Below are 19,784 nucleotides of genomic sequence, written 5' to 3'. Positions count from 1 at the left end.
CTTTATCAAAGATTAGGTGGCTGAGTGTGTTTGTGGTTGTGTCTGTGTCTTCCAGTCTGTTCCATTGATCTTCTGGTCTGTTTTTTAGCCAGTATCAGGTTGATTTTATGACAGTAGCTTTGTAGTATAATTTCAGATCAAGGATTGTGATTCCACCTGACTTGACCTTGTTGCCCAGGATTGCTATTGCTATTCTGGGTCTTTCCTGGTTCCAGATAAATTTAAGGAATGTTTTCTCAAGATCTGTGAGGTATACTAATGGTACTTTAATAGGAATTTCATTGAATTTGTACAACAATTTTGGTAGTATGGCCTTTTTCACAATGTTGGTTCTTCCTATCCATGAGCAAGGAACATTTTTCCATTTATTGAAATCTTCTTCGATCTCTTTTCTCAGAGTACTGTAGTTTTCATTGAATAGATCCTTTACTTCTTCTGTTAGATTGATTCCTAAGTATTTCAATTCTTTGGATGCTATTGTGAAAGATATGGTTTCCTTAATTTCTTTCTCAGTCTGTTTGTTGTTTGTGTATAGGAGTGCTATTGATTTTTGGGTGTTAACTTTATATCCAGCTACAGTGCTGAATTTGTTGATTAATTCAAGGAGTCTTCTTGTGGAGTTTTTGGGGTCTTCCATGTAAAGTATCATGTCATCTGCAAATAGTGATAGTTTTACTTCTTCCTTTCCTATTCTTATTCCTTCTATTTCTCTCTTGTCCAGTTGCTCTGGCTAATGCTTCCAGAACTATATTGAACAGGAGTGGTGACAGTGAATATCCTTGTCTTGTTCCTGATTTTAAAGTAAAAACTTTCAGTTTTTTTTCCATTTAGTATAATGTTGGCTGTTGGTTTATCATAGATGGCTTTGATCAGATTGAGGTAAAGACTATCTATTCCACTTTTCTGTAGAGTTTTTATCATGAATGCATGTTGGACTTTGTCGAAAGCTTTTTCTGTGTCTATTGAGATGATCATGTGGTTTTTGTCTTTGGCTCTATTGATATGGTGTATAACATTAATTGATTTGTGAATATTGAACCATCCCTGCATTCCTGGAATGATTCTGACTTGGTCATGGTGTATGATCTTCTTGATAATTTGCTGCATTCCGTTTGCTAGTATTTTATTGAGTATCTTTGCATCTATATTCATTAGGGAGATTGGTCTGTAGTTCTCTTTCTTGGTTGGGTCTTTCTCTGGTTTTGGTATTAGTATAATTCTTGCCTCCAAAAATGAGTTAGGGAGAATTGGTTCCTTTTCAATTTCATTGAAGAGTTTGAGGAGTGTTGGTATTAAATCTTGTCTGAATTTCTTGTAAAATTCTGATGTGAATCCATCAGGGCCTGGACTTTCCTTTGTCAGTAAGTTTTTAATCACATTTTCAATCTCAGTAATTGATATTGGGTTGTTCAGGAATTTTATATCTTCTTGACTCAACCTTGGTAATTTGTACATATCTAGGAATGTGTCCATTTCTTCTGAGTTTTCTATCCTATGGGAGTAAAGATTTTCAAAGTAGGTATTAATGATCTTCTGAATTTCTGTGGAATCTGTAGTAATTTCATCCCTTTAGTTCCTTATTGCATGAATTTGAGTTTTTTCCTTTCTTTTTCTGATAAGATTGGCTAGGGGTTTATCAATTTTATTTATTCTTTGAAAGAACCAACTCTTTGATTCATTTATTGTTTGTAGGGTTTTCTTTGTCTCAATTGCATTAATTTCTGCCCTGATCTTTATAATCTCCCTTCTTTGGGCTTTGGGCTTGACTTGTTGTTCTTTTTCTAAAAGTTTAACATGCAGCATTAGGCTATTTATTTGTTCTCTTTCTGTTTTCGTTATGTGTGAGTTCACCGCTATAAATATCCCACTGAGAACTGCTTTCATTGCATCCCATAGGTTCAGGTAAGTTGTATTTACATTTTCATTTGTTTGTAGGTATTTTTTAATTTCTTCTTTAATTTCTTCCATTACCCAGTGGTGGTTCAGGAGGTTGTTGTTTAATTTCCAAGTGTTTATGGAGTTTCTGGAGTTCCTTTTGTCATTAATTTCCAATTTCATTGCACTGTGTTCAGATAATATGTATGGGATAATTTCAGTTCTTTTGCATTTAGTTAGGTATGCTGTATGGGCTAGAATGTGATCTATTTTAGAAAAAGTCCCATGTGCAGCTGAGAAAAATGTGTATTCTGATGTTGTGGGGTGGAACACTCTGTATGCATCTCCTAAGTCGATTTGTTCACAGATTTGGTTTGGATCTGTTATCTCTTTGCTGATTTTTTGTCTAGTTGACCTCTTTGTGTCAAAGGGGTGTTGAGGTCCCCTATTACAATAGTGTTATTAATTATATGGGTTTTCATGTCTGTTAAGGTTTGTCTTACGTAGTTTGGTGCTCTAATATTTGGTGCATACATGTTTGTCATTGTTATTTCTTCTTCTTGCAGTTTTCCCCTAAGAAGTGTGTAATCACCTTCTTTATCTTTTGATTGTTGTCGGTTTGAAGTTTACATTGTCTGCAAACATAATAGGTACACCTGCTTTTTCCTGGGTTCCTGTTGCATGGAGGATTGTTTTCCATCCTTTGAGTTTCAGTCTGTGGATTTCCTTTTGAGTGAAATGTGTTTCCTGTACACAGCATATCATTGCATTTTGTTGCTTAGTCCACTCTGCCAGTCTAGTTTTTTTGACTGGCAAATTGAGGCCATTTACATTTATGGTTATAACCGATATGTGTTGACTTAACCGTTGTCATGTTATTTACTTGCCGTTGGTTTCCTACTTTTTCTCCCTGTTTATGTGCTTGCTCTGCTTGAGGGTTCCTTTCTATTCCTGAAAATGCAGTCATTTTTTTTTTCTCTGTCTAGAATATCTTTTAGTACTCTTTGCAGCAATGATTTGGTACTCATGAAGGTCTTCAGTTGTTCTTTGTCATGGAAATATTTTATTTCTCCTTTGAATTTGAAGGGTAGTTTGGCAGGGTACATCAGTCTTAGTTAGAAGCTGTTTTGTCTCAGGACCTGTAATACTTTGCTCCAAGCTCTTCTCAATTGGATGGTTTGTATTGAGACATCTTCAATGAATATGATGGGGTTTCCTTTATAGGTAATCTATTCTTTTCTCTACCAGCTTTTAATATCCTGTTCTTTTGCTGGATATCTGGGACCTTGATTATTATATGTCTGGATGTGGTTTTATTTTGGTTGTGGCTAGTTGGGGTTCTATATGCCTTATTTACCTGTACTTCAGAATCTTTTTCCATGCTTGGGAAGTTTTCTGCTATTATTTTTTTTTTTTTTTTTTTTGGTTTTTCTCCGGTACCAGGAACCGAACTCACGACCTTGTGCTTGCCAGGCAGGCACTTTGCCGCTGAGCTAAATCCCCAGCCCCCACTCTGCTATTATTTCTGCAAATATTCTTTTTATGTCATTTGTATTGCCTCCTGCTGTTTCATTGATTCCTATTAGTTGTACATTATTTCTCTTTGCCTCATCTTGCAGCTGTTGGATTGATTTTTCCTGAATCTTTGTTGATTTTAAGAGATCCTTCCTTTCGCTATCATTAGTTGCCATACTGTCTTCAATATCTGAGATTCTATCTTCAGCCTCATTCAAAAGGTTTTGCCAGCTTTCAGTGGCAGTTTTGATTTCCTGGATATGTCTTTGAATCTGTTTCATGCATTCTAGTTCTGACCTGTATTGTTCATTTAATGTTTCCATCATTTTCCTATGCTCATCTATTTTTTTGTATATGTCTTCTTTAGATGTGCTGAGCAGTTTTTTCATCACTGATGTCATTTCTTTTTTTTAACCTGGGTGATTATTTCTGATCTGATTTCTTCTATGGCCTGATGGAGTTTTTTCTTTACTTCAGTTGTGATCATTTCAGAGATTTCAGGTATGTTACTTCCAAGTTCTCCTATGTCAGTGTCTCCTGGACTTGTCCTGGGTGGAGTTTAGTTCTGAGATTGCATTTTTTTCCTGCGTCTTGTCCTTTTGGATGTCATATGGAAAGTGCTGAGCCAAACACTACCCAGGCAGCTCACTGATGGTCTTTGGGGACCTTAGTTTTACCTAGATATCAGACTTATCCCAAGGTGGTAGAGGGCAGTGGACCACTGGGCCCTGGAACCCCAGGCAGTTAGTGGGGTGCACAGCTCAGACCACAACTATGATGGTGGGGGAATGCTGGCCTTCAGTACCAGGGTCTCCAGACCATCACTGAAAAATGTGTGGGCCTCAGCCGTGAACCCAGTGGTGGCTAGTCAGGGGTCGCTGTTCTGGGTTCCTCAGGTGGCTGGTCGAGGGAGGGCAGACCTCACCTCCCAACTGGGAGGTCCACAGAGACAAGGCGGCTCCTGCATTGCTTCCCTGTCCCAAAGGAGCAGGGCGGGATGTCAGCACAGGCCTCACCCACCAAGGGAGAGGTCCGCAGAGGTGGGGTAGCTCCAGAGTTGCTTCCCTGTCCCAAAGGAGCAGGGCGGGGTGTCCGTGCAGGCCTCACCCACCAAAGGAGAGGTCTGCAGAGATGGGGTTGCTCCTGCTTTGCTTCCCCATCCCAAAGGAGCAGGGTGGGGCGTCCGCACAGGCCTTACCTGCCAATGGAGAGGTTCAGCTCCCGCGCTGCTTCCCTGTCCCAAAGGAGCAGGGCAGGGTGTCTGTGCAAGCCTCACCCGCCAACGGAGAGGTCCACAGCCACGGGGCAGTACCCGCGTTGCTTCCCTGTCCCAAAGGAGCAAGGCCCAAAGGAGCAGCTCCAGGTGTCCGCACAGGCCTCACTCACCAATGGAGAGATCCACAGAGATCTGCAGAGACTGGGAAGCTCCCAAGTTGCTTCCCTGTCCCAAAGGGTATAGTATAATTTCAAGTCAGGGATTGTGTTGCCTCCTGCCTTTCCTTTGTTGCTCAGGAATTGCTTTTGCTATTCTAGGCCTCTTCTGGTTCCAGATGAATTTTAAAATGTTTTCTCCAGATCTGTGAGGTATACTAATGGTATTTTAATTGGGGTTGCATTGAATGTACAACAATTTCAGGAGTATGGCCATTTTCACAATGTTGGTTCTTCCTACCCATGAGTAAGGAATATCTTCATTTTCTGAAATCCTCTTCAATCCGTTTTTTTCAAATTACTGTAATTTTCACTACTGTAGTTTTCTTTTACTACCTTTGTTAAATTGATTCCTAAGTATTTCATTTTTTTAGGTGCTATTGTGAAAGGTGTGGTTTCCCTAATTTCTCTCTCAGGCTGTTTGTTGTTTATGTACAGGATTGCTATTGATCGTTGAGTGTTGACTTTGTATCTACATATGCTACTGAATCTGGTTATTAAATCTGTAAGCCTTTTGGTGGAGTTTTTGGGATCTTCTTTGTAGAGTATCATGTGATCTGAGAAATACGATAATTTCACTTCTTCCTTTGCTATCCTTTTTTCCTTTTATTTCTCTTTTGTCTAACTGCTTTAGCTAATATTTCCAGAACCATATTGAATAGGAGTGGTGACAATGAATGTCCTTGTCTTGTTCCTGATTATAAAGTGAAAGCTTTCAATTTTTGTCCATTTAGTATGATGTTGGCTGGTGGTTTGACATAGATAGCTTTTGTCAGTGTGAGGTAAAGATCATCTATTCCTATTTTCTGTAGGGTTTTTATCATGAATGAGTGTTGTACTTTGTCAAAAGTGTTTTCTGCATCGATGGAGATGGTCATGTGAGTTTTGTCTTTGGCTCAATTGATATGGTGTATTACATTAATTGATTTGCATAATCATCCCTTCATTCCTGGGATGAATCCCACTGGGTCATGATGTATAATCTTTTTTGCAGGGGTGGTTTCTGGTACTGGGAATCGAACTCACAACCTCGCACTTGCCAGGCAAGCGCTGTGCCACTGAGCTAAATCCCCAGCCCGTCATGATGTATAATCTTCTTGATGATTTGCTATATTCTGTTGCTAGTATTTTAATGAGAATTTTTTCATCTGTATACATTAGGGAGATTGGCGTGTAGCTCTCTCTTGGTTGAGTATTTCTCTGCTTTTGGTATCAGGGTGAAACTTGCCTCCAGGAATGAGTTAGGGAGAATTGCTTCCCTTTGAATTTCATTAAAGAGTTTGAGAAGAATTGGCAGTAAGTCTTTTCTAAGTTTCTTATAGAATTCAGCTGTGAGTCTCTCAGAACCAAGGCTTTTCTTTGTTGGTAAATCTTTTATTACAGTTTCAATTCTGTTGGCTGGTACTGAGTCATTCAGAATTTTTATATCTTCTTTATTCAGCTTTGGTAATTCATATGTATCTAGGAATCTGTCCATTTCCTTGGTATTTTCTATCCTGTGAGAGTAAAGGTTTTCAAAGTAGGTATTGATGCTCTTCTGAATTTCTACAGAGTCTGTAGTGATTTCATCATTTTCATTGCTTATTGCATGGATTTTAGTTTTTTCTTCCCTTTTTGTGATAACATTGGATAAGGGTTTATCAATATTATTTATTCTTTCAAAGAACCAACTCTTCGATTTACTAATTCTTCATATTGTTTTCTTAGTCTCCATTGTATTAATTTCTGCTCTTATCTTTATGATTTCCTGCCACCTTTGGGCTTTGTGCTTCACTTGCTGTTCTTTTTCTAGAAGTCTGAGGTGGCAGCATAAGACTGTATATTTGTTCTCATTCTGTTTTCCCGATGTGGGAATTCACCACTACAAATTCCCCTCTGAGGTCTGCTTTCATTGTGTCCAACAGGTTCTAGTAAGTTGTATCTGCATTTTTATTTGATTGTAAATATTGTTTAATTTGTTTTTTAATTTCATCTGTGATCCTTTGGTGGTTCAGGAGGGTGTTATTTAATTTCCATGTGCGTATGGGGTTCTTGCAATTTCTTTTGTCATTAATTTCCAATTTTATTGCACAATGGTCCGATGCATGGGGTAATTTCAATTCCTTTGCATTTACTTAAGCATGTTTTATGAGCTAGAATATGGTCTATTTTAGAGAACATCCTGTGTGCATCGGAGAAGAATGTGTATTGTAATGTTGTTGGGTAGAATACTCTGTAAAGGTCTACTAAGTCCATTTGTTCACAAGTTTGGTTTACTTCTATTATTCCTTTGCTGATTTTTTATCTAGTTAATTTATCTCTTTGTTACAATTGGGTGTTAAAGTCCCCTGTTCTGATTGTATTATTGCTTATTTGATTTTTCATGTCTGTTAAAATTTGTTTTATATAGTTGGGTACTCTTGTGTTTGGTGCATAAATGTTTATGATTGTTATCTCTTCTTGAAGTTTTCCCCTCACAAGTATGTAGTGACCTTCTTTATCTCTTTTGATCATTCTTGGTTTGAAGTTTATATTGTCTGCAAACATAATAGCTACCCCTTCTTTTTTTCTGGGTTCCTGTCTCATGAAGTATTGTTTTCCATCCTTTGACTTTCAGTCTGTTAATTTCCATTTGAGTTAAGTATGTTTCTTGTATACAGCATATTGTTGAATGTTGTTTCCTGATTCAGCCTGCCAGTCTGTTTCTTTTGATTTGTGAGTTGAGACCATTTGCATTGATGGTTGTAACTAGTATGTATTGGCTTATCTTTGTCATGTCATTTTCCTGCTATTCAGTACTCCTTTTCCCTCAGTTTAATTGCTTGCTCTGCTTGGTGGTTCCTTTCTATTGTTGTTCTTGAAATTGTGGTAATTTTTATCTCTTTCTAGAATATCTTTTAGTACTCTTTGTAGGGTTGGTTTGACACAAATTTTTTCAGTTATTCTTTATCGTGGAAATATTTTATTTCTCCATTAATTTTGATGGGTAGTTTTGCAGGGTACATTAATCTGGGTTAGAAGTTGTTTTCTTTCAGGACCTGAAATACTTCACTCCAAGGTCTTCTTGACTTGATTTTTTGTGTTGAGAAATGTGCTGTGATTCTGATGGGCTTTCCTTTATAGGTAATCTGTTTCTTTTCTCTTAACAGCTTTTAATATTCCATTCTTTTGCTGAATGTCTGGAATCTTGATTATTGTATGTCTGGGTGTAGATTTATTTAAGTTATGGCTAATTGGAGTTCTATATGCATTTACCAGTATGTCAGATTCTTTTTCTCTTCTTGAGAAATTTTCTGCTATTACTTCTGCAAATAGTCTTTTTATGTCATTTGTGTTGGCTCCTGCCTTTTTGTTGACACCTACAAATCTTACATTGTTTTTGTTTGCATCATCTTGCAGCTGCTGAATTGTTATTTCCTGGTTCCTTATAATTTTTTTGAGATCTTTCTTTTCACAGTTGTTAGCTGCAATGCTGTCTTCAAGGTCTGAGCATGTAACTTCAGCTTTGTTCAAGCGGTTTTTCCCGCTTTCTATGGAATTTTTCATTTCCTAGATATCTCTTTGAATCTCTTTCATGCATTCTAATTCTTTCCTATATTGTTCATTCAAGGTTTCCATCATTTTTTAATCTTCTCCATTTTTTTAAATCTGTGTGTTTAGATGTACTGAGCAATTGTCATTATTGTTGTCATTTCTTTTTTACCTGAGAGATTATTTTTGGTCTAATGCCTTCTTTGGCCTGATGGAACTGTTTCTTTACTTCAGTTGGTATCATTTCAGAAATTTCAGGTATGTGACTTCCAAGCTCTTCTGTTTTGATGTCTCCTGGACTTATTCTGGGTCGGGTGGAGGTCTGAGATTGCATTTTGCTCCTTCGTTTTGTCATTTTTTAAGATATGGAGGTTCCCTGGAGCTCATCCTCACTCCTAGTGATGGTGTGGGAGTGATAGGACAAGAACCAGAAAGTCCCTGGTGCTCAGCGTGGCTCCTGTGGTGTTGTGTGGGGGCGCGGTACAGTTGCTGATGCTCCTGAAGCTGACCAGGCCTCAACTTGGTCCCCTTGCCAGTGGGGCAGGGGCAGAGGTGGCTCACCAAGGTTCTCATTCTCAAGGCTGGCAGGGCCTCAGCAGTGCTCTCCATAACTATCTTAATCCTCTTTTCAGTACTTTTCCCACCCTCTTCCTTCAGGAAATATAAAGATTATGGCAATTACAAAAGGTGTTTATTTCTAAATTATGCCAGTCAGCACCTAAGTGTGCCATTTAAATCTAAGCCAGTGGTGGTGAAGCTATGGCACAAGTATTGTTTTTCTTTTAAAACAAAAGATGTTAATGTATGAGTTGTTTTTTCTAAACTAAAACCTGAATATTCAGGTTTAATTGTGGTGTTGGCACTTTGTGATAAATAAGTGGGCTTTGGGTTGCAGGTTTTCAAAGGCTTGCTATCAGTGGACTGAGCTCTCCAATATAACATAATTACTCTGAGAATATCTATCTTGTTTTTTTCCCAAATACACAATTATCTTCTTCCTGGGGTAAGAAATTACTCATATTAGTGTAACGTGATGAGGATTTCTAATTGCTTACATGAGATAAGAAGTCAAATAGATTTTAGTTATTAAGTTATAATTTTGTGGAATTGAAATTTATGGAAAAGAATCCTTTGCAGGAAGAGAGCTATTCTCAATCTGTATTTTTCCTCTGGCATTTAAGAGAAATTACAAGTATTAACTGTTATACATGGTATTTGTTTTAAGGAGCCATTTATATTTTTGAGGGTGTGACATATATCCCATCACAGTCCAGTACTACAGTACTGTTATAGTTTGTTACTGCATGTCCTCCCAAATCCTCATGCTGTCATGGGACGGGCTTCTAGATTTTTGATTGATCTATATATAGTTCAGTGCTAGGTTTATGGGTGTGAGTGCTACATGTGCCACTGGGGCGGGAAGTTTGCATACAGTGTAAGAGAGGGAAAGAGGCTTGCTCTCTGCTGCTCCACCCTTTTCTTCTGGTTACTTTTCCTGTTTTCCACTGCCATGAATTGTAGCCCTTGTCATGTGCCACTCCGCCTTGGAGTCAGCTGAGTGTGAACTAAAATCGCCACAAACTGTGAGCTGAATAAACCTTTCCTTCCTTAATTTGGGCATCAGGTATTTTATCTCAGCAATGAGAGAAAAGTAACCAAGACAACTACATACTAAATATCTTCCTTCCAGCTTTTATCAGGATAAAATAATTTCTCTCAGGTGATTTTTTTTTTTATTTTAAAGAGTATAGTACATGAGAAACAAACAAACAAAAAAATAGAACAGTAGCAGCATACCAGTATCACAAACATAAACAAATTAAAGCAAAAACATTCAAAGTCATACAGGGTCTCAAGACAAATTAATACAAATTAACAGTGGTTGTTACATTGCATACCGCTACCCTCAACTACATTGCTCAGATTATCAGATGTAAGAATGAAAGATTGCTTAAACCATTAAAAGAGATTAAGAAAATAATTCTTCAATAGAACATTAGAGATATTAGAGAGTTTCACTAGACAAGATGGTAGGAGTTCACCATTGTAATTCCATTGCATATTGTTACCTTCAAATCAGTTGCTCAGACCACCAGGCACAAGCTTGCAAAGTCGATCAGAACATAAAAAATTGTGAGCATTAACTGTTCATTTCAATACACCATCAGACAACAGCAATACAGTCATCGCAGCTTGTCTTCTTTTGCTTGCCTTCTTTCTTCTTTTGTTTTGCTTGCCTTCTTTCTTCTTCTTTCCCTCATCCCAGTCATTCCTTCCTTTGAGCAATTTCTTTCCCTTTCCTATCATCTATCGTACATTTTGAGATTTACCTAGTCTTTCAGTTTCCTACACCAAGCAGACAATATGATGTTTACACATGTGGGTTTATTTCACTGATGAGTATGGTCTCTACTTGCATCCATTTACCTACAAAAGCCTCAAATTTATCTTTTTTTTAAATAGCTGAGTAATACTTCATTGTATAAAAATATGACAACTTTTTTATCCATTCCTCAGTGGATGGGCATCTGGGTTGTTTCTAAGATTTAGCTATTACAAATTGTGCTGCTATAAACATGGGTGCACATATATCGCTGTGGTATGATGTCTTTAATTCTTCTGGGAAAATACCCAGAAGGGGAGTAGCTGGATTAAATGGCACTTCCAATTGTAGTTTTGTGAGGAATCTCCAAATTGATTTCCACAGTGGTTTCACCAATCCACACTCCCACCAGCAGTGGAGTAGGGTTCCTTTCTCCTCACAGCCTCTCTAGCATTTGTTATTGGTTGATGTCTTGATGATAGCCATTCTTTCTGGGGTGAGATGGAATCTCAGTGTTGTTTTAATTTGCTTTAATTTGTTTCTCGAGTGACTAATGACGTTGAACATTTTTTCATTTATTTGTTTGCCATTAGTATCTCTTCATTAGAGAAGTGTGTATTCATCTCAGATGCCCACTTTTGGATTGGGTCTTTGAATTTGGGAGGCCTAATTTTTTTTTAATTCTTTATATGTCCTAGATAGAAGTCCTTTCTCTGAGGGGCAGTTGCTAAAATTTTTTCCCAATTCGTGGGTTTTCTTTTTACTTTCTTGGTGATTTCTTTAGATGTACAAAAACTTTTCAATAAGATGAGATCCCAGTTGTTGATTCTTTGAAGTATTCCCTTGCAGTTTGGTTTTTGTTCATGAACTCTCTGCCTGCCCCAAAGTCATCAAGATTTTTACCTACTTTCTCTTCCAATAAATTTAGTGTTTCTGTTTTAATATTTAGATCTTTGATCCATTTTAACTTTAATTTAGTGCATGGTGAAAGCCATGGGTCTAGTTTTAGTCTTCGACATATGGAAAGCCAGTTCTTCCAGCACCATTTGTTAAAGAGGCTATCTTCTTTCCATTGAACGTATTTGGCCCCTTTGTTGAAGATAAGGTGACTGAGTGTGTTTGAAGTTGTATCTGTATCTTCTAATCTGTTCCATTGATCTTCAGGTCTGTTTTTGTGCCAGTACCATGCTGATTTTGTCACAGTAGCTTTGTAATATAATTTTAAGTCAGGAATTGTGATGCCTCCTGCCCTTCCTTTGTTTCCCAAGATTGCTTTTGCTATTATAGGCCTCTTCTGGTTCTAGATGAACTTAAGGAGTGCTTTCTCTAGATCTGTGAGGTATATTAATGGTATTTTAATTGGGATTGCATTGAATCTGTACAACAATTTTGGGAGTATGGCCATTTTCACAGTGCTGGTTCTTCCTGTCCATGAGCAAGGAATATCTTTCCATTTTCTGATATCCTCTTCAATCTCTTTTTTCAGAGTACTGTAATTTTCACTGTATATAGATCTTTTACTTCTTTTGTTAGATTGATTCCTAAGTATTTCATCTTTTTAGATGCTGTTGTGAAAGGTATGGTTTCTATAATTTCTCTCTCAGTCTGTTTGTTACTTGTGTACAGGAATGCTATTGACTTTTGAATGTTAACTTTGTATGCAGTTACGCTACTGAATTTGGTGATTAAATCCATGAGCCTTTTGGTGGAATTTTTGGGGTCTCCTATGTCGAGTATCTTGTCATCTGCAAATAATGACATTTTCACTTCTTCCTTTCCTATCCTTATTCCTTTTATTTCTCTCTCTTGTCTAATTGCTCTAGCCAATATTTCCAGAACTATATTGAATAGGAGTGGTGACAGTTAACATCCTTGTCTTGTTCCTGATTTTAAAGTGAAAGCTTTCAATTTTTGACCATTTAGTATGATGTTAGCTGTTGGTTTATCATAGATGGCTTTGATCAGCTTGAGGTAAAGGCCATCTATTCCTATTTTCTGTAGGGTTTTCAACATGAATGAGTGTTGGACTTTATCGAAGGCTTTTTCTGCATCGATGGAGATGATCATGTGATTTTTGTTGTTGGCTCTATTGACATAGTGTATTACGTTGGTTGATTTCTGTATATTGAACCATCCCTGCATTCCTGGTATGAATCCCACTTGGTTGTGGTGTATAATCTTCTTGATGACTTGTTGTATTCTGTTTGCTAGTATTTTATTGAGAATTTTTGCATCTATATTCATTAGGGAGATTGGTCTGTAGTTCTCTTTCTTGGTTGGGTCTTTCTCTAGTTTTGGTATCAGAATAATACTTGCCTCTAGGAATTAGTTGGGGAGAATTCCTTCTCTTTCAATTTCATTAAAGAATTGGTGTTAAATCTTCCCTATATTGCTTGTAGAATTCAGCTGTGAATCCATCAGGACCCAGGGTTTTCTTCATTGGCAAGTTTTTAATTACATTCTCAATTTCACTGGCTGATATTGAGTTATTCAGGATTTTTTTATCTTCTTCATTTAGCTTTGGTAATTCATATGTATCTAGAAATCTGTCCATTTCCTCTGTATTTTCCATCCTATGAGAGTAAAGATTTTCAAAGTAGGTATTGATGATCTTCTGAATTTCTTTAGGATCTGTTGTGATTTCACCCCTTTCATTCTTTATTGCATGTATTTCAGTTTTTTCTTTTCTTTTTTTTTTTTTGATAAGGTTGGCTAGCAGTTTATCTATTTTATTTATTCTTTCATAGAACCAACTCTTTGATTCATTAATTCTTTGTATTGTATTTTTAGTCTCCATTGCATTAATTTCTGTTCTGAGCTTTATAATTTCCTGCCTTCTCTGGGCTCTGGGTTTGACTTGCTCTTCTTTTTCTAGGAACTTGAGGTGCAGCATAAGATTGTTTATTTGTACTTGTTCTGTTTTCCTGAGGTGGGAGTTCACCACTATAAATTTCCCTCTGAGGACTGCTTTCATTGCATCCCACAGGTTCCTGTAGGTTATATCTCCATTTTTGTTTGTAAATAGTGTTTAATCTCTATTTTGATTTCGTCTGTGATGCATTGGTTGTTCAGGAGGATATTATTTAATTTCCAACTGTTTATTGAGTTTCTGTGTTTTCTTTTGTCATTAATTTCCAATTTCATTGCACTATGGTCTGATAGTATACATGGGATAATTTCAGTTCCTTTGCATTTACCTAAACATGTTCTGTGTACTAGTATGTGGTCTAAGAATTTCCCATGTGCTGCTGAGAAGAATGTATATTTTGATGCTGTTGGGTGGAACACTCTGTAAAGGTCTACTAAGTCCATATGTTCACATGTTTGGTTAAGTTCTGTTATTTCTTTTCTAATTTTTTGTCTAGTTGATCTATCTCTTTGTGACAGTGGTGTGTTAAAGTTTCCTGTTATGATTGTGTTGCTGCTTATATCATTTTTCATGTCTGTTAGAATTTGTTTTATATAGGTGGGTGCTCCTATATTTGGTGTGTAGATGTTTAAGATTGTTATCTCTTCCTCTTGAAGCTACCCCTTCACAGTATGTAGTGACCTTCTTTCTCTCTTTCGATTGTTCTTGGCTTGAAGTTCACATTGTCTGCGAACAGAATAGCTACACCCACTTTTTTCTGGGTTCCTGTTGCATGGATTATTGTTTTCCATCCTTTAATTTTCAGTGTTTGAATTTCCTTTTGAGTTAAATGTGTTTGTTATATACAGCATATAGTTGGGTTTTGTTTCCTAATCCACTCTGCAAGTCTGCTTCTTTTGGTTGGTGCATTGAGACCATTTACATTGATGGTTATAACGGATATGTACTGGCTTATCTTTATCATGCTATTTTCCTGCTGTTGGATCCTCCTTTTTCCCTCTGTTTAATTGCTTGCTGTGCTTGTTGGTTGATTTCTGTTGTTGTTCTTGAAGTTGCGGTCTGTTTTATCTCTTTGTAGTATATCTTCTAGTACTCTTTGTAGGATTGGATGCTCATGAATTTCTTCAGTTGTTCTTTATCATGAAAATACTTTATTTCTCCATTAAATTTGAAAAATAGCTTTGCAGGGTACATCAATCTGGGTTGGAAGTTGTTTTCTTTCACTACCTGAAGTACTTCACTCCAAGGTCTTCTTGACTTGATGGTTTGTGTTGGGAAGTCTGCCATGATTCTGATAGGCTTTCCTTTATAGGTGATCTGTTTCTTTTCTCTAACAGCTTTTAGTATTCTGAGCTTTTGTTGAGTTTCTGGGATCTTGATCACTATATGTCTGGGTGTAGATTTATTTTGGTTATGATAAACTGGAGTTCTATATGCTTCACTTATGTGGATGTCAATTCTTTTACCATGCCTGGGAAATTTTCTGCTATTATTTGTGCAAATAGTCTTTTTATGTCATTTGTGTTGACACCTGCTGTTTCATTAATACCTTTTAATCTGACATTGTTTCTCTTTGCTTCATCTTGCAGTTGTTGAATTGTTATTTCCTGGTTCCTTGTTGTTTTTAAGAGATCCCTCCTTTCACGTTCATTGGTGGCTATGCTGTCTTCAAGTTCTGAAAGTCTATCTTCAGCTTTGTTCAGGCGGTTTTGCAAACTTTCCATGAATTTTTAAGTTCCTGGATATCAGTTTGCATCTGTTTCATACCTTCTAGTTCTTTTCTATATTGTTCCCTGAAGGTTTCATTGAGTTGTCTATGCTCTTCTATTTTCTTGTCTTTGTCATCTTTGTATATGTTGAACATTCCTTTCAGCATCGTTGTCATTTCTTTTCTCACCTGAGACATTATTCCTGATCTGATGTCTTCTACGGCCTGGTGGAGTTGTTTCTTTACTTAAGTTGCTATCATTTCAGAAATTTCAGGTGTATGACTTCCAGGCTCTTCTGTGTTGATGCCTCCTGGACTTGTTTTGGGTGGTGTGGATGTCTGGGATTGCATTTTGCTCCTTCGTTTTGTCATTTTTGAAGAACCAGAGACTCCTATAGTGCAGTCTCACTGTCCTGATTGTGAGTGGCAGGGCAAGAGCATGAAGATCCCCATTGCTCAGTGTAGCTCCTGTACTGGTGAGTGGTGGCTGCCCAGCCCAGGTCAACACACCATGTGTGTGGCAGGTAGCTACCGAGGCCCTAGAGGGTTCCTGAGGCCTCCCTGAGGCATGCCTTGCATGCTGGTCAGGGAGGCAGAGCCCAGACTCACCAGGCTTCCCGAAGACGTCCATGGTTCAGCCCAGCCTGGGGTGACACACTATGAGTGTGGGGGGTAGCCACCAAGGCCCCAGAAGGTGCCTGAGGTTTTGCCTGCCTTGCACGCTGATCAGGGAGGCAGAACCCAGACTCCAATATTTTTTTACTTTATCTTTCTTCACCTTCCTGTCTTTTCAGAATGAAATTCCACAATTAGTTGGTGAAATTTATCAAAAATTCTTCGTGGAAAGCAAAGAAATATGTGTGGAAAAGTCACTTTACAAAGAAATCCAGCAGTGTCTTGTAGGAAATAAAGATATTAAGGTGTTCTGCAAAATCCAGGAAGATGTATTTGAGATCCTAAAGGACAGGTATTACCCTTCCTTTATTGTAAGCGACCTGTATGAGAAATTGATCATAAAAGAAGAAGATAAACAAGACTTAGATTTGATTTACAACAAGGATGAAATGGTGAGTCACATTTAGTTTTCTGCTCCTTTTTTAGTGGATAAGATTTAAGTGTGATTAAGTGGGTACATGCTCTGTGAGCCAAATTTGATGCATACATTTGTCTTTTAATACTAGGGGTTTACATACAATAAGCAGTTAAAACACCTTGTTGCTTCTGGTTTTGTGCACTTTTTTCTTCCTTTTTTTTTTTTTTTGTCCTTCTGACCTACTTGCTCTCTCTGTCACCAGTGAGTCAGAGACCTCTGGCTTTCTTACACCCATTCCTAGTTTGACTCCTAAAAATTGAGAGCAGACAATCTGTGAGTTGGGCCATTTTGTGGCTTAGACCAAGGAGTCAGTAGGATTGTTGTCCAGTATCTAGGTAGAAAAGGCATCGGAGTCGGGTGGAGAGAGGAAGGAGCTGTGAAATGGTTATAGGAAGTTTAAGAAAATCAGATGAAATCAAAATGCTCCCAATGAAACTTTACTGTCGTATCTTAGATCTACTTTTTTTAAAAGTATATTTGATTGTTTTGGATAGGTCCAAGTGACATTACTCATTTACTATTAGTGTTTTGTCTGACTTTAAAATCTGTACATAGATTATAATTTATCTCCAGCCTGGCAGAATCATGTCCTTGCTTTTGATGGTATTAGAAGTCAGTTTGAGTCTCTGAACTGTTGTAAAATTGTATGATCTTCACTCAGATTTCTAAGTTTTGTTGCTTTGTTTTTTACATATGAAATCACTGTACTGATTGGTTTAAACTCAGTACTTACTGCATTTTATTTTTAAGATAGTTTAGAGTTTGTTTAAGCATATTACCTTTTACTTTCAAAATTAAAAATTATTATTGTAACAAATGCTGTAAAAAAAAAAAAAAAGATAGTGAAATTAATAAAAAGATCATTACCCAGCAGATAAATTCAGTAAGGACTTGAACTGACAGGTGATGTGAGAGGTAGTAATAAACAGACATATAAAGTCCACCCTCACTTAGTCTCAAAGAAGGCCAACATGTGTGACTGACCCTTTGAAATCTCTTGGTACCCTTTGTGTGATCTTTAGAAGTGGGAACTTTGAGCATTGTATCCTAAGAAAAGAATTAAAATGTTGAAAAACTTTCTACATGATGAAACTTATTTTAGTATATTTGAGATAGCAAAGAGGGAGACTAAATCCATAGCAGGAGCAGCAATAGAAATACTCCTCAGTAAATTGTCACTGCAGTATAATACAGTGCAGCTGTAGTATTATCATCTTGGAGACTATATTATTATCAAACTATACTGTTATCATTTTGTTGGGAAAAGGCAGAATACCCCAAAAATGAGTACAAGGTATAGAATTATGTCATAATTACATATTTATAGACAGTGAGTAGAAAGAACATACAGAAATGAACACAGCTTTTTTTTAGAATTATCAGTGTTTTTATCTTTTTAAAAAATTTAAATATTGTTTGATAATTAAAAATAGAAGAAAAAAAGTCAGGCGAAGAGGTAAGGACGAAAGAAATCAGAAGATGGTCCTAAGCAATTCATCTCAGTGTTCTACATGTTGTTGGCTACTTTGGACTCTAGTTAACATGATGTTTGGCAATCTAACCAGATTTTTTCAAGTTATATAGTTTTTTGTGAATTTTAAGTCACTTTCAAATGTTATTTTATTTACAAAATAATCTACCTATTGATTTATACTGAGAGGAGAACTGACCTAAACAATATAGTGAAAATCCTTCTACAGTGAGAATTTGGAAATTTATTTCAAAGAGACTTATACTAGCTTTTTATAATATTATTAGGAAACTAGAAAGAAGCAGGATATCTGTCTTTGTCAAAGATTATGTATTGAATATTCAGATTGAGTTGGGAATAACTCAGTTACCTTCCCCTTGTTCCATACAGATTCCTTGGATGTAACATTTGGGAAATAATGGCATGAAATTTCTTCCCCTTTCATTAGGTTATTAAATATTTCCCTTATTTTCTATAATCCTAGATACCAGTAACTTTGGTTCTAAATATTTTGATTTTTCTCTTCACTACAAAATAAAAAGGCACTCTGCTTCCATAGTATTTGTTCTCTTACTGGAATCTAGTATTTTGAAACAGTATATTAGTATGATGTGGTATCTATATAATAGTTAATAATGACTGATTTTTCTGTCATCATAAAATACAGTGTTACGTGGCTTTCCCTTCAGGGCCCAGGAGGTGAGGCTGATGAAGCTGTAGTCGAAGGTACCAGTGAGATTAATGAACAAGCCAGTTTTGCTGTGAACAAATTACGAGAACTGAATGAGAAACTTGAATATAAAAGGCAAGCTCTAAATTCTATCCAGAATGCACCAAAACCTGACAAGAAGGTAACTAACTCTTTTTCTTTCAAGATTGTATCTAAAGGTTTCCATGTGTTTAATTTAATAAGTAATAGTTTTCGGTTTATGTTGAAAAGTGTCAATTTCTATAAAAAGTTTAACTATGAACAAGTTCCACTGCTTTTTTGCTTGCAGGGTAGAAATAGAAAAGCAGTTGTTTTTATTTATCTATTTATTTTTATTTTTTTGGTTTTTCTCCGGTACCGGGAACCGAACTCACGACCTTGCGATTGCCAGGCAGGCGCTTTGCCGCTGAGCTAAATCCCCAGCCCCAGCAGTTGTTTTTAATTCTTTATGATTTGGGGTTCTTTCTCAGGTATCAATTGTGAATAAGTGGTTTCTTTGATTCTGGTTTACCTATATATCTTTAGGGGAAGGGGTTAAGCTTTCTCTTGTGCCAAAATCATTTCTGGAAGGAATAAGTTAATACTTACGGATAATCTTTTAGTGGAAAAATGTTTTTCTTTCAGTTGTCCAATTGCAATTTAGGGAAACTTATAGAATTGTGCAAAAACTAAATTGTTTTGCTAAAAGCAAACAAAATTTTAAAATGTAAATAGTATCTGTAATTGACATTTCTCAAACCCAAGCTGTAGTATATTTTTTCTGTGTTTTTGTTCCTATTTAGGGTAAAATGAAGAGGTCTCTGTAATATAGTGGTTGCTGACACTTCTTTGAGGGTGCCAAACGGGTCTCCTTGGTGTTTTCTGAATGTTTCAGAGATTCAAGTGGGTCAATAGGAAACCAACTCTGAATAAAATAGTTCTAGTGAGTCACATTGGGTTTTCTTCCTTGGTACTTCAGTGCTTCTGTCATGGACATTCAAATGCTTTTATAATATTCTTGAAATAAAATGTAAAGAAATAAGTGTATCATGAGCCTATTAGTGATTTATAGTCACAATATCTATTATCTGTAATCCAGATAATATGTAGTGGGTTTTCTTTAATAAAGAAAAAAAACAGGAAAGTTCTACAAAAGTTTATAATTTTTATTGGTAATCTTTTTACAAAATTATGTGGGAAAAGGAAATACAGTGTGAAAGTTGCTTTAGTAATCATTAGTGGTTTTCTGAGAAAGAAATACATAAATAGCCAGGTTTCCGGCGTCATCATAAGAAATTAGT

General features: G+C 36.6%; 1 protein-coding gene across 3 annotated transcripts in view; it reads left to right on the top strand.

Moving 5' to 3' along the window:
- The window catches only part of Snx25 (sorting nexin 25), a 108,956-nt gene that overhangs the window by 64,379 nt on the left and 24,793 nt on the right, over positions 1–19,784 (top strand). For all 3 annotated transcript variants that reach the window (XM_013512965.1, XM_005373470.2, XM_013512963.1), the window contains exons 9-10: positions 16,026–16,298; positions 18,485–18,646. In XM_013512965.1, coding sequence (XP_013368419.1) covers positions 16,026–16,298; positions 18,485–18,646 — 435 coding nt within the window. The remainder of the gene's footprint in view (positions 1–16,025; positions 16,299–18,484; positions 18,647–19,784) is intronic.

Source organism: Chinchilla lanigera, unplaced genomic scaffold (genome assembly GCF_000276665.1).
Source record: "Chinchilla lanigera isolate Chin_1 unplaced genomic scaffold, ChiLan1.0 scaffold00002, whole genome shotgun sequence".
In the NCBI taxonomy this organism is placed as follows: Eukaryota; Metazoa; Chordata; class Mammalia; order Rodentia; family Chinchillidae; genus Chinchilla; species Chinchilla lanigera.
The sequence above is the reverse complement of the archived record's forward strand: the minus strand, read 5'-3'. Positions and strand labels throughout refer to the sequence as shown.